Genomic DNA, 14,851 nt, shown 5'->3' on the forward strand with positions numbered 1-14,851 from the left:
TCTTTGGAAAGTCCTTGCTAGCTCTGGATTTTTAGTAACAAGAAGGGCCTTCCTTTGGTGACAAGAAGATGGAAGGAAATAATGTACTAAGCTAGCGATCGACATCAAACGTCAGCAAGTGCTTTTCTAATGACTCCTTTCAAGAGTACTCCTCACCCAAAATTATGGCTTGATCTTTGAGAAACCCACTAGGATTCTAGGTCTTAAATTTTGCGAAGTTGGGCTTACCCAAACCATAGTAATCCTACTTTCTAAAATCCAGTCATTTGAAATTACAGCCTTATTTTTCTGTCACTCTTTTCAACAATGCCACTTTCTTCATCCAATCTACTGATGCGCCAATCAGTTTTTCAGACTTCAACTGGTTCCAGGGTTTCTATCAGACTGTCCTGCCATCCTCCCAGCCCTAAGTACCGCAGCTGCTCCTTGTGTCCTAGCCAGCTCAATCTCTTGGCACTGTTTTCCTTACTCCTCATCACCCTCCACCTACTACGTCTGGAACAGTCTCCCACTTCCATCTGCCATTTTATTTCTCTCATCTCCGTCTTATCATTGCCTCAGAAGTGCACCTCTCCCAGGAAGCCTTCCTTAATCAAGATCAAGGACTCTTCAGACTACAGCAGACATCACCTGACACAGAGGTCTAATGAACTTTTAGAACAGGACTTGCCTTCCAAGGATAAGAGGCAACCCCTTTATAAGCAACTCAGGGTGATGCTGGTGGTAGAATACGTGTTCTAAGAGGCAGGACTATATCAAGAAAACCACAAGCCGCCCTTTTGAAACACTGAAGTCCTTTATTCTATTTCCCTCAGATCCTAAGAGTTTCTTTTTCATTTGTTATCCCCTAGATGAAGTCTATTAGCAAACTGCATGCGTATTTACAGCAGTCAAGAAGTTTGAGCAGATACTTCCAACAAGGCATATAATATTTGAATTAGATATTTTGAATGCTGAAAGAATTAAAGAATCAGTCGGCTACTGGAGGTAATTTGTGCAGATTCTGAAGTATTTCCATACAACTTTGCTTCTAACAGAAAAGGGAAAACCCTGACTCTGAGTTTGGCTTCTTATTGTGCAGAAAGATTTGAGGACCAAGTTTCAGACGTGGTGGGGTCACTCACCCTCCTATCTAGTGAGCTCCATATGTGAAAAGGCTTTCCTTTTGCTTTACAAGTAGCTCTTATTGTAGGCTAGCCTTTCACCATTGAGAAATTAGGGTTCAGGTCTCAACCTAAGCAACACTGAGGTTAACTGCATCACCTCCATCCTCAGGGGTCTGGTATCCAGGGAAGCCAAGGGCGAGAATAGGGTGAGTCCAGGACACACATGTTAGCAGAGACAGTGCAGCGTGATGAGGCGTGCATCCAACCCCCTAAGTGTGCTTTAGTTACCAGAATATTTGACACACCCACAAATTAAGTAGCAAAACATTTTAATCCATTAATTCTAAAAATAACAGAGACATTTTATACCCAGTGCCACCTCCTCAAAAGTCTACTGCAGATTAGACAGCCAGACTGCAACTTACAAAGCCAGACATTAAAGTTGAAGATGCAGTTTGGGACAAGACCATCATGGGGAGATTTTCCTCCTCTTTGCTCATAAACGTAAGTTGTTAGCTTAAAAGAATCCTCAGACAGAAAGAGAAAGCTTTCTCTCTATATAACCTCTATATTTTAAATCTGTCTGTAATGTTTGAACGCAAAACAGATAATCAGAAAACCAACCTCCCAAGCAAGTACAAGGATCTGAGCTGCACTCCTGGGACTAAAGACTGGTTTAGTTCTATTTCTACCAACACTGTGATGTGAGGTACTATGGTTCTTGTTTTAGTTACAAGAGGTGTTAGGAATGAATGCCCACACACAATTAATAATAGCTTATCGAGCACATAACTCTGCAGCACAATACCAACAACAGGAGTATTTTAAAGCAGGGTGGAGAAGAAAGTAGACATTAATACAACTTAAGGTTTCCTTTGTTCTTCCCCTCTTTTTACAAGGAGAATTCAGCTCAAAAACAAAACTCCACAATGCCCGTACTGTCCTTTGGCCTACCAGGCCTGAAGAGCCTCAGGCTTTAGTGATGTATCCTTCTCGGATGAGGAAGTCATAGATTTTCCGGGTTTTGTTCACGTCTATCTTGATGAGTGCTCTTGCCTGTGCCAGTCTCAAGCCTCCTTGCTTGTTACATTCGTTCAGTAGAGCAGATTTGTATTCTAAATAGGCTCCTGGGACCAATCTCACCATCTGACAGAGCTGCAAGACATGGCACATTTAATAAACATTAACATCTGTCATTCTCATAATTTAATCCAGCAGGTATAGCCAAAATAAAATTTAAAGGGTGACATCAACCTCCAACTATTTATAGGAGCTGCTGGTGGCTAGATCACATTCCAGTTTGTCTTTTCTTTGGAGAGAATACTCTCTGAAGACAGACAGACAAAGGCAGAGTGTGATGCCGGGAGGGCTCCAGCACCTATCGGCTGGCTCACCTGGGTTTGTCAGGGATACAAGTCTGTGTCCTGAGGAGTGGTGTGGAGTACAGGTCTGGCACCTTCCAGCTCAGCCAGTCAGGGAGGAGCCACCGGGCACCGTGCGGGTGGGGCTGCTGATACTTGGGTTCCCAAGTATGAATCGCATTATTTTTAGTATCGGCGTAAATCTTTAGTCCCTGATTTTCTGATTACATTTCCTACTTTGGAGGGAGAAGAGATATAGAGACCTTGCCAAGAGGTCACTTTAACTGCTAAAATATCTAGAAACCTGGCTCGATTCCAGTTCACCTGCCATTATCCAGAAATGAACAGCCTGAAGTTACCACTTTGTGGGTAAGGATAAAAACTGCTTGAAACTCCAGGCCATTCCACCCTTGATTCAGAATGGCAATACTTCTTCAGCAATACTTGGATATAACATACACCTCCTTCTACTCCCAAACTAATCTTTATTGTTCCTGCTAGGTAAAATAGAAGACTAATACTAGCGCCTACTCCATGACTTTTCCTTACTGTCTGACCTGAATTACTGATACGGAGTGGCAGATGAAGACACTGATCTTGGGAACCGAAAAAGGAGCACACGGGGAACAAAACAGGATCCTCTCCTGGAATGGACTTGAGAGCTGCAGCATGTTCTTTTGAAAACGCTTGATGATGACCCTTTTGAGGCTGGATTTAAAGTTTAGAAATGGCCAAAAGTAATATGAAGAAGACACATCCGGTGATTATAATGTAAAAGAAAAGTAGGTCATGGCTTTTTTAATCAAAATTAATGTGTGACTATATATGATGATGAATTCCTCTTTTATGCTTATATACATACTATGGAGACAATTCAAAAATCTTTTAAGTGATGCATAGTGTTGGAATAACAGTAGAACTTCTGAAAATGCCCACTCTAATAGGAAATAATCATTTTCATATACCAGTTTTTTTTTGTGTGTTTTTTTTTGCGGTACGCGGGCCTCTCACTGTTGTGGCCTCTCCCGTTGCGGAGCACAGGCTCCGGATGTGCAGGCCCAGTGGCCATGGCTCACGGGCCTAGCCGCTCCGCGGCATGTGGGATCTTCCTGGACCGGGGCACAGACCCATGTCCCCCGCATCGGCAGGCGGACTCTCAACCACTGCACCACCACGGAAGCCCTATACCAGTTATTTTAAGTTTGAAAAAAAATTACATTCATTGACATAAAGCCCAGTACAGTATCTAGTACATGGTAAATGCTCAATAAATGACAGTTGCTCTTATTTAGACTTACATCTCATATGTTCTTCTCTCAGATGAATGGTGGCTGGGTGATAAGGAAAGGAGTCCCTGAGACCTGCTGAGGTCAGCTCTTTAGCACCCAGACCTCTGGGATGGACTAGAGCTGTACATGCACGTGTGCGACATGAACAGAGCAAAACGGGTTTGATCCTATGACATGTTTTTAACGACAACTCAGTGAATAACCAGCCCCTATTCTCTTTCTCTAACCAGCTCCCCTTCTTTTTGTTACCTCCTTTTCTTTTTCATTCAACTTCTCTGTGCCAGGGAGGCCAGTGAGGTTCAAGGGCGGGGCACTTCGTCTACCTACAGATACAGACAGAAAAAGGCATGTATTTCATAAGAGCGACAGTCCCTCAGGTGTAAAGTATATAACAAAGTTCACCACAGTCAGGCCAGTTAGGTCCAAGATTACTATACATAGCTGTACATATACACCTCAGGCCTCAGTTTATCTGGCAACACGGGTACCCCAATGTTCACTTGAAAATAAGAACGGTAAGCCATGTGCCCTCTGCTCTGATAAAATACACATATAATCACACATACCTCAGTGTCAAATATGGCTATTCTTCCTAAACCAGTAGGAGATTCTAAAATCTACAGCCCAGATGTCGTCCAGTTAAGAAAGGTCATACGCTGCCTGCCTTGACAGCTGATGAATGGAAATAACAACTCTGCGCGAGAGACATTTCCTAGCCCTCGCCACTCTGCCAGCAGTACAAGGCAAACGTGGTAATCAACCACGTACCTTTCGCCTTGAGATCAAAGGCAGAGTGTTAGGCCAGCAAAAGGCCCTTATTTATTACGTGAGGGATATCTGTTCCTTCCAAAGTAGTCCTGTTTACCTGAAAGATCCGCACAGAGGAATGAGCCAGTATATGGCAAAGTAGAGGCTGAGGTGAACTCACATACCTGAGAAAGAAACCCAAGCATGAGGTCACTGCCCAGGATAGGAAGCCTGATGTGCAAAACCTTTTGGTTTTTTTTTTTTTTTCGGTACGCGGGCCTCTCACTGTTGTGGCCTCTCCCGTTGCGGAGCACAGGCTCCGGACGCGCAGGCCCAGCGGCCATGGCTCACGGGCCCAGCCGCTCTGCGGCATGTGGGATCTTCCCGGACCGGGGCACGAACCCGTGTCCCCTGCATCAGCAGGCGGACTCTCAACCACTGCGCCACCAGGGAAGCCCTTGGTTTTGTTTTGAATGTATACTTGAATGAATGGACTGCGTTAAACAAAAGAAAATGCAGAATAATACGCTACATTTCATGGGGGTTGCCGTTTAGGTGGTGGAGAGAAAGGGGATGGACTGTTGCAGCCTGCTGTAACTACAAAACAGACTTCTCTGTAGTAACAACAAAGGGGATGAGGACTTCTCCATAACCGACAGGCCTAGCCGTACCCTAAATGCTCAAAAAGGGAGCCTACAATCATTTGGTGCCTCAGCAAAGTTCCCAGAGGCTGGGTTACGATCAGGGATCCAGGCTTCCAGCTCTGCACTACTTTAGGAGCAACTCAGAGCATGAAGAGGAGTAAGGGGCCGCCTCACCCTAAACACAGAGGTGAGGAAGGCACATGCCCGCCTAGGACGCAGCGAAGAGCAAGTGCGAATGGTTCAGAAAACACAAATACCAAAGGAGCTCGGTCACGTCCATTCATTCATTTTAATTAGCCAATATTAAGTTATTTGTATTTCTGTATTTAGATTGGGAACGGGGTGGATGTAAGAAACTTAAAAACTTGGATTTAACTGTCTTGGCTTTTCCCTAAAAGACACTCTTTTCTCCTTTAAATATTAAGAAATTATTACTTGAAACAAAGGAGTAAATGAAAAAATAATTATCATCCATAAAGTCACCTTTTCTGAGCCCTGTCTAGACCCTGAATCTGAGAGATTGTGAATGGGATCACAAGGTCTGTTGTTCCAAGCTTCCAAAAAATGGTGAAACTGCAAGTGGGTTATCTTTTTGCCAAGTCCAATCTGTCATCAGTGGAGCAGTCTGTATGTTCTGACCAGGGGAAGTGGCTCATCTACCATATGGAGCAGGGGTGAATGATAACCAAGAAAACAGGCAAAGAAACACCATGATCTTGGACCAGAGATCTACAACTAACACCACCCCCAACTACCATTCACTGATTACCAAGAACCAGGGATTACCAGATACCATATGGCTTAATCTTGCTCTGTGAACTAACCTCAAAAGACGAAATACCCAAAGAGATAAGAAATAGAAATACCTTAAGTCTCCAACTTATAAAGAAAGTCTTGCTTTTCTGGCATGTAACATGCTTCTTTGGCTCATATAGGATACAAAGCCTCTAATTATCCCCTATGAGACAAATCTCAAAGTCTGTGGTAGACAGCATCATAGTAAACTAACTGCCCATGAACATTGGTAAAATAGAGAACACACCTGTCTGGAGTTCTTTCTTCCCCTGTCTTTGTACTCCAAACCTGAGGAAAGTCCTGTTTGGCCATGAATATTCTCAAAACTTGCTTATGTTTATAAATTGGGATAACACTTAATTACCATTCCTCTGCCTAAGCACCCAGCTCCCACACAGGCTGAAGGGATTGCTGGGTTACCATAATTCCTAGAATGAAAACTTCACAATCAAGACCTGCTCCAGCCTAAAAAATAATTACCTGAATTCGAAGCCATTGGTACGGAAGGACTCAGGCCAGAATCACTACAAAGAAGAAGAGGAATTTAAACTTATATCACATCAAAGAAAGCCATTTCCAAAAGCCCATGTGAGACTGGGTGACACTTATCAGGTCAGTTACTTTGAAGAGAAGTAATGAGACAGACTGTATTATGTTTTACAGGATATCCCAACTGTACTACCTAGGAAAGGAAATCTGTTCCAGAGAAGGAAATTGCTTGGACTTGTTAAGAAGAGTTCTTGGCCTGGCACATCACAAAGACCATTCACGGGGAAAGGAGAGGAACATGATTCTCCAATGAAAATCATACCAATAGATACAGAGGGAGAAAGAAAGCATGGGGAGGGAATTTACTAATTAAAAAAAATAAGGTCAAAGTAGCAAAGTAGGATTCTAGGAGGCCAGTTATGTTTCTCAAAACTGTCAGTATGGTACTCTTTTTTTTTTTTTTTTTTTTTTGCAGTACGTGGGCCTCTCACTGTTGTGGCCTCTCCCGTTGCGGAGCACAGGCTCCGGACACACAGGCTCAGCGGCCATGGCTCACGGGCCCGGCCGCTCCGCGGCATGTGGGATCTTCCCGGGCCGGAGCACGAACCCGCATCCCCTGCATCGGCAGGCGGACTCTCAACCACTGCGCCACAAGGGAATCCCAGTACGGTACTGTTTCTGAGACAGCCTGCTAAAATTTTCTTAATTCTTCTAGTCACCCAATTATTACTGCCCTGCCATGTAGGATAGGGTGCCCACAGAATTCTCTGAAAATACAGGTAAAGGCCAAATCCTCCAAGAGATTGCTCCTTCCCCCTGGACTAATTCCTCACATGTCAGCCTGCCGGCGGAGCCACTGCTGGCAGGCACTACTGTCCTGGATGTACTGGAGAACCTCCGAGAGCATAGTGCGTTTGAGGCGTTCCTCTTCTCGAGTCTTCTTGAGGTGATCATAGGTTCTGGCACCTGGAGGTATTAAAAAACACTGCGACTACAATGACAACGCAGCAGAACTAACCGAAGGGTTTCCTAACTCATCAGCAAACTTCATCTTTCTTAATCTTTAATTTAAAAAAATTTTTGGCCGTGCCGCGAGGCTTGTGGGATCTTAGTTCCCCAGCCAGGGACTGAACTCCATGCCCACGCAGTGAAAGCGCCAAGTCCTAACCACTGGACCACCAGGGAATTCCCAGTCATTTTTAAATTTCCTTTGCAAAACTGCTTCCACTATTATTTTTCTAAGAGCAAAGTCATTTCCCCTAGTTTGAAATCCCTTTTTTGACAAGAAATAAAAATATTTTTATTCCTTTTCTACCTTTAAGACATTTGGGGGGAAAATCCCCAACACAGAAAATTACAAGGAGTCCCTCATATTTCCATCCCCTAAAAGTAACTTTTAATATTGTCATATTTACTTCCTGTTCTATATTTTTCTATCCATGTATTTTTCCAGGTCACACAAGTGCTATACACATACACTCTTCCTTAAAAACCAGTTAGAATTACAAATAAAAATAAATCCTCATTGACCAGCACTATTCCTTTCCCCTCTTTCCCAGAGCAACCAATATCAGGTAACCCAAACCTGGTATCAGAGTCTTTATATGCATCTTGATAAACGGTTGCATAGTGTTTTCTACATGTTACAAATGTATACAGGATCCAAAATATCACACCAGTGGGTTTCAAACCGTGTTCCACAGAGGCCCAGGATACCATGAAAGTATCTCCGGGATTACGGGGAAGAGCAAGGGCACCAGCACAGACCAGTGGTCCTGTGCTCCACACATGACCTGAACCATCAGACTTCAACCAAAGTAGTTCTACTTTTATCTTATTTATGGATTAGTGCCCCACATAAAATTTTATTTTGTAAACGGTTTCCATTGTTAGAAATAAAGAGCCATTACAGCAGGCTGAACTTATACCCACAGGGCTACTTCTTGTGAGCAGTGGGTGATAGCTTTCAACCAACAGGAAGAGGGAGGAAATGCCGAAGATCATTCCAACAATAACAATAAAATGACAGAAACTGCCATTTACTGAGGATTTACTGTGTGCCAGGTATTGTACTATGTTTTCATGTATTATCTCTAACTTAATCTTTTTAAAAAAATATATTTATTTTATTTATTTATTTGGCTGCACCGGGTCTTAGTTGCGGCACGCGGGATCTTTAGTTGTGGCATGCGGGATCTAGTTCCCTGACCTGGGATCGAACCTGGGTGCCCTGCATTGGGAGCGCGGAGTCTTAACCGCTGGACCACCAGGGAAGTCCCTCTAATTTAATCTTCATACTAACTCTAAGAGACTTGGAAAATTGAAATGAACAGAATTATAGATCTTGTGAAAGAACAGCTAGAATTCAAACTCAAGCTGTCCAAGTCTAGACCTCAGCTCTTAACTACTAACACACACTACCTTCCCTTATGACCTGGCTCTACTACAACCAGCTCCTCAATCACTTTAAACTTTAGTCTCTCCATTAAATGAAAATAACAATAAGTTTGTTACAAGAATTAAATGACACGATCCAGGTGAGGTGCACAGGGTAGGGCCTGGGGCATGGTAAACTGTTAGCTGCTATGAATATAATTATCACTACCTCAAGTAACTGGGATGCAAGCACCTAGAACCAGTTGAAGCTCCCTTAATAAGAATGATCAGACTATGCATCACTAAATTTAAAAAGGCTGAGGCTAAAAATTGGAATACAAAATCCTTTTTTTTAGAGGCCACAACGGAATCCTGAATCTAAAACAGCATCTCTCTTTTCTTTGTGTCATAACTTTTACTTCACCTCAGATAATCCATATAATGGTATTTTATAAGGATTAAATAGGTGAAACTTTATGGGAAAGATTGAAAACTCATTCTGAAATGTGATAGCTTGTTTCAAAAAAAAAACTCCATGGTACCTAAAACAGAGACACCCTCTATGTGTTTGGAAGACTTGCCCTCTGATTTAGTGTGTAGCTTAAGCATACTTACTACAAAAATTGGTAATGCCTGCTGTCCTGTATTCCTGGAGCCTCTTGATTTCCCTTCGGAGCTCGAATTCCACTGTTTATCCCCCCGAAAACAACAGAGGAGAAAAATTGGAAAAACAAAATCAACATTAATGAGCACTTTTACTGCTGAATATTTTCAGTAATTCTGCCTTCTATAACAGACTGGGCAATTCCATTCAGGGAATCCTAATTTTTGCTAATATCTCATTAGAAATTTTACCCAAGAGCTGACAAAAATGTACAACAGCTGTCTTTTGGCTTCTCTCTCCAGCTGCTTCCTAGAAAACGTATAGTGAACTGGTTGAATTCATTTAGCTACAGAAGTAATGAATATAATTTTTTAAACCACCAAGTTTCCCTGCTCTATGTATTCTCTGTTAAAAGTTCTAGTCACAAAACCAAATTCTTTTATGAAACCTGTCTCTGGTATTACTTGATGTGGCCCTTTTGCAAGGGAAGGACAAAAGCTCTGTGCTTCAAGTCCCGGATAGTTTCTTTACAGCTTTTCTCCTATAGGAACAAAAGAGCATTGTGTTTTCCATAAACCAAAGATTTCTGCCTCCTCTGAGCACACAGATCAGGTTGCACTGCTTGGGTTATTATGTGATAGAACATTCAAATTTGGGTGCTTTGAAACAGAGGATGAAGGAAGAACCTGGACAATCCACGGGGTGTTGTTCTTTGGACTGACACATAAACCAGGGATGGCACAAACTGGGACAGGAAGTGAAGGATAAATCACCCAGGATAAATCACACAAAGAATGCCAACCAAACCGGGTGTCTGGTGAGGACAACCAACCTGGCTCAGATACATGCCTACAATGTCATGCAAGAAATGTGTGCATGATGGGTACAGGATAAGAGCCTTCATGAAGTATCTTCCCAGAACTAAACTTGGGGGTCAAACACCTGACTCTCATGAGTAAAGGTATAGACTTAGCCCCCCAGTCCAGACTGTTTTATAGTCTAGGCCTTACTGCCTTAACAACTTCAATTTTTTACAGTGAGAAATCAAATGTTAACTAGATAGAGCTCTCTCAGGGAAAAAGGCAAGAAAATGATGGAAGTACTATATACTATCTCGATGAGCCATCCAACTCTGTCCCCACTTAAAAAACTAGTTTTAATACTAAAATAATTACGAACAAAATAATATGATTTGCTTCAAAACAATCCAGTTGAGGATGGGAGGGGAGTGGGTGGTAAAGATGAAACTGGATTGGCCATGTGTTGATAATTGCTGAAGTTGGGTGATGGACACATGGGTGTTCATTATACTATGATCTCTATTTTTGCATGTATTTGAAAATGCCCATAATAAAAAGGGGGAAAAACTACTAAACTATTGTTTACCTAAGGGGAAAACAAGCCACTAGGCTTTCTAAGCTCTCTTCTCCCACCCCCAAAGTCCCAAATTAATCTCATAGTAATAAAGTGGAAGAACTACAAAAAAATCCACTTATTTATTTACAGAACTTCACATAAAACACACCATTATCTCTCCTATTTACATAAAAGCACACACACAAATATTTGCTCAAGGTTAAAAAACCACCTACATGCATGGCTTTCAATGAACTTGTCATGTTCCACTGGCCCCACTATCCTTGCAAATCGCCTCATTGTTTCATAAAGGTCTTGGACTTCCTTGGGATACCGCCGTTCCATTACTACAGAGGAAGCAAAGAATATAAAGATCTCTAAGTTTTCTGCATTTTTTTTTACAAGAAGTAAAATGGAAGAACATTATTCCTAACCTCATATGACTAACTTACCAATGACAGGAAGCAAACTGGAAAGCTAAGAATGCAGCACACTAATCATAATGATAAAAGAATCAGAGTGACTATGACACAGAGAGGCTGTTATCACTGGAGAGCATCTGCACTGCTGAGCACCCTGGAGACCTCCACACCTTGCTGCCTCTTAATCTATACAAGGGCAGGAAGTACTGGCAGTAACGGGAAAGATGAGTAGTAGATCATGTGTTCTCAGAAACAATGTGGGGCAAAATCTCTGGTATCAACTTCTGCAGAGGGCTTCCCTGGTGGTGCAGTGGTTAAGAATCCTCCTGCCAACGCAGGGCATAAGGGTTCAAGCCCTGGTCCAGGAAGATCCCACATGCTGCGGAGCAACTAAGCCCGTGCACCAAAACTACTGAGCCTGTGCTCTAGAGCCTGAGAGCAACAACTACTGAGCTCACATGCCACAACTACCGAAGCCCACGCGCCTAGAGCCCGTGCTCCACAACAAGAGAAGCCACTGCAATGAGAAGTCTGCGCACCGCAACGAAGAGTAGCCCCCGCTCGCCGCAACTAGAGAAAGCCTGCATGTGGCAACAATGACCCAATACAGCCAAAAATAATAAACAAATAAAATAAATTTAAAAAAATAAAAAAGAAAAAAGAACTTCTGCAGAACAAGGGAAGTGCAGACAGACTAATTCATCTAGAAAAGGTAGATTAGCCTAGAAAAAGCGTGATCTCTTGCACACTCCACCAAAAATAAAAATCTCTGTAACTACATATCCTCAAATGAGGCATTTATTTCTTCACTTTCTACATGGGTCATTTTGCCTTTCTCTAAACTTAATTAGGTACCACAACTTAATGTACTACTAATGAAGTTATATTTTGATAACGATGATGGAAGCGAATGGTCAAATATGCCATTTGGGATACCCATATGGGTCAGCAACTTTGAGGATCAGTACTGACCAAATTTCTAATAAAAAGAGCTACCAGCGAAAAGATGGGTAGTAAAACCCACCAACAGTAACTGGTAGGTTGGAGCAGCCAGGAACTCTCGAACTGCTACTCAGTCATTTCAATAAGAGTAACCAGGCTAGTTTTGTCCACTCTCAGGCTACAGATACAGGCTATCACTTATGACAGTTACTTAAATCAAGTCCTCTTTTCAGATGAATCTCTTTCTTTGCAGGAGAAATTCTTGCCCACAAATTCTAGGAGCTGATTTGATGGGCAGCCACAAATTGATTATTTTCACCACCAAACTCCCCGCCCCCACTACAGGGATAATACAGAAACATTTGGAGTAAAAGTTTTTAATTTGATGAAAAAAACTCCTATGCCTACATATTAAGGTCACACGTACGTTCAGTATAATGGCAACTGAAGACCTCTCAAACCACAACGCACATACCACTTCTTTCTCGGAAGCAACAGAGCTTCCTCTCAGCTCTGTATGTAAGAAATACAGTTAAAAGAATAGAGGCTAAACTGACCTCTGTCCACCAGCTGAGAACAGAATTTATACAAGAGTCAAGGTCTACTATATAAAGGTTAAAATCAATTGACCTATCGTGGAAAGCCCAGGAATTCAGACAAAGGAACCCACTACTGTGGCTATCAGAACGTGACCAATTATTGTCTACAGAAAGGGCAAGGGAGATCTGACCTTGGGTTATTTTTGCAAACCCACAGCTCTCGATGAGGATGAGGTTAAATAGGCAATACTGTATACTGCTAGACGGAATATAAATTGATAAAACCATCTTTTAGGAAACAATCTGGCAGCATGTGTTAAACATTTTTAATAATCATATTCTTTGACCTATTTAATTCCACTTCTGGGAATCTATCTTAAAAAAACAATTCTAAATACAGACAAAGCTCTATTCACAAACAAGTTTACCTTAGCTTTATTTATAATGATTAGAGAAACACTGAAAATAAGCTAAAAATCTAATAATAAAAGACAGGTTAAGCACGTCATTATATATTTATGTATCTATACAACATATTATGTAACTATTAGAAGTGACATCGTCAAAACACCATAATGTGTGTAATGGAAAGTGAAAAAGTAAAGGACATAAAATGTAACCTACTTATGACCATGACTCTATTTTTTTTTTTTTTTTTTTGCGGTACGCGGGCCTCTCACTGTTGTGGCCTCTCCCATTGCAGAGCACAGGCTCCAGATGCGCAGGTTCAGCGGCCATGGCTCATGGGCCCAGCCGCTCTGCGGCATGTGGGATCTTCCCAGACAGGGGCACGAACCCATGTCCCCTGCATTGGCAGGCAGACCCTCAACCACTGCGCCACCAGGGAAGCCCACCATGACTCTATTAAATGATACTTAACCCAAGACTGGCTGACCTGAACCCTCCTGGCACAGAGTGTCAAACCCTGTAAGATTCTATCAATTAGCATATGAAGCACAATCATTAGGTACTTTTACAAAAAAAAAGTCTTGTGACATACAACTATTATAAACATATATAAATATTGCAATTATTATGATATCATCATTCTTATGTTCTGAACAAACTCTACAGTGTAGAAGAAGAAAACGTACAGAGACTCTTTCTGCCCAGCATAGGTTATCGCCAAATATTTAAAAGGTCAAAGTTAGCGATCATTTAAAAATCATAGTTTATTTCATCATCATACGATGCTAATGTCTTTTCTTGCTTGTTTGCCCCGACCATGCAAAATAAAGCTATCATTTTCTGTTAATTTTTTTCCATAAAAATATTTTCACAACCTGGTGGTCAAAGTTATTTTATGTTTAACATATAATTCCCAAACACAACCCTATCCAGTTCCAGAAAGTGATCCATTAATATTCATGCTTTAATTACTATACTAATTTAAAAAAAAAAGAATTCTCATGCTAGTGTTACTGACCATATATTAATGGTTTGTAACTCTTACGATGCAACAGAATTGCCTTGAAGACTTTAAAAAAATACAGATGCTGTAGCTCTACCTCCAGAGATTCTGACTTAATTAGTCTGAGGTGACTGTCAGGCATTAGCATTTTTTAAAGCTTCCTAGGTGATGCTAATATGCAACTCTGATTAAGACCTACTGTCATAAATGATTTGTTTAAAACTATTCAATAATGTTGGGAGAAATGTTAAAATAAGGAAAACTAATACTTACACTGAAACTTTCTAAGGTTGATTAATCCATGGTCTCTTATAATTCTAGAATGAAAAACATATATAGGATAATCAGTTTCAAATTTAACAATGTTTTCCACACACAGCTTTCATTAGACATCCTAAACACTGCAACAGGGAATACGGAGGTCCAGAGAAGTCACTCCCCACAAAGTTCTGCAGGTCAGTAAGTCTCTAGCACAATTTCAGGCTCTCAAGCATCATATATTTTTCCTCTCCTTGGGCACTGTAGATTCTCAGTAACTATCTGCTGGATGAATGAACAGATCAATAAGCACTCACAAATAGTGAAAAACACATGTCTGTAACTTAAGATGAAACAGAAGGGAATCTCTGTCCATATCATAAAAATCATCTATTCAGCTTAGGGAGATGATAATTGAGAACAGCCGTTTAAGGGAAATCTGTGATCACACACTCAACATTTACAACTGTACATTCGCAGAATGCCTTGAAGCTATTTGAAATAAATCTTGT

General features: G+C 41.5%; 1 protein-coding gene across 2 annotated transcripts in view; it reads right to left on the reverse strand.

The window, feature by feature from the left end:
- Window positions 1–1,418: 1,418 nt before the first annotated feature.
- TADA2A (transcriptional adaptor 2A) overlaps window positions 1,419–14,851 on the reverse strand; it is a 46,561-nt gene continuing 33,128 nt past the window's right edge. For both annotated transcript variants that reach the window (XM_082605031.1, XM_082605030.1), the window contains exons 10-16: window positions 14,355–14,398; window positions 11,004–11,114; window positions 9,423–9,494; window positions 7,265–7,397; window positions 6,423–6,466; window positions 4,006–4,079; window positions 1,419–2,261 (exon numbers count right to left, since the gene is read on the reverse strand). In XM_082605031.1, the coding sequence (XP_082461157.1) occupies window positions 2,076–2,261; window positions 4,006–4,079; window positions 6,423–6,466; window positions 7,265–7,397; window positions 9,423–9,494; window positions 11,004–11,114; window positions 14,355–14,398 (664 nt within the window). In that variant the 3' untranslated portion in view covers window positions 1,419–2,075. The remainder of the gene's footprint in view (window positions 2,262–4,005; window positions 4,080–6,422; window positions 6,467–7,264; window positions 7,398–9,422; window positions 9,495–11,003; window positions 11,115–14,354; window positions 14,399–14,851) is intronic.

Source organism: Mesoplodon mirus (assembly GCF_964341445.2).
Source record: "Mesoplodon mirus genome assembly, chromosome: 18".
NCBI classification, from domain to species: domain Eukaryota; kingdom Metazoa; phylum Chordata; class Mammalia; order Artiodactyla; family Ziphiidae; genus Mesoplodon; species Mesoplodon mirus.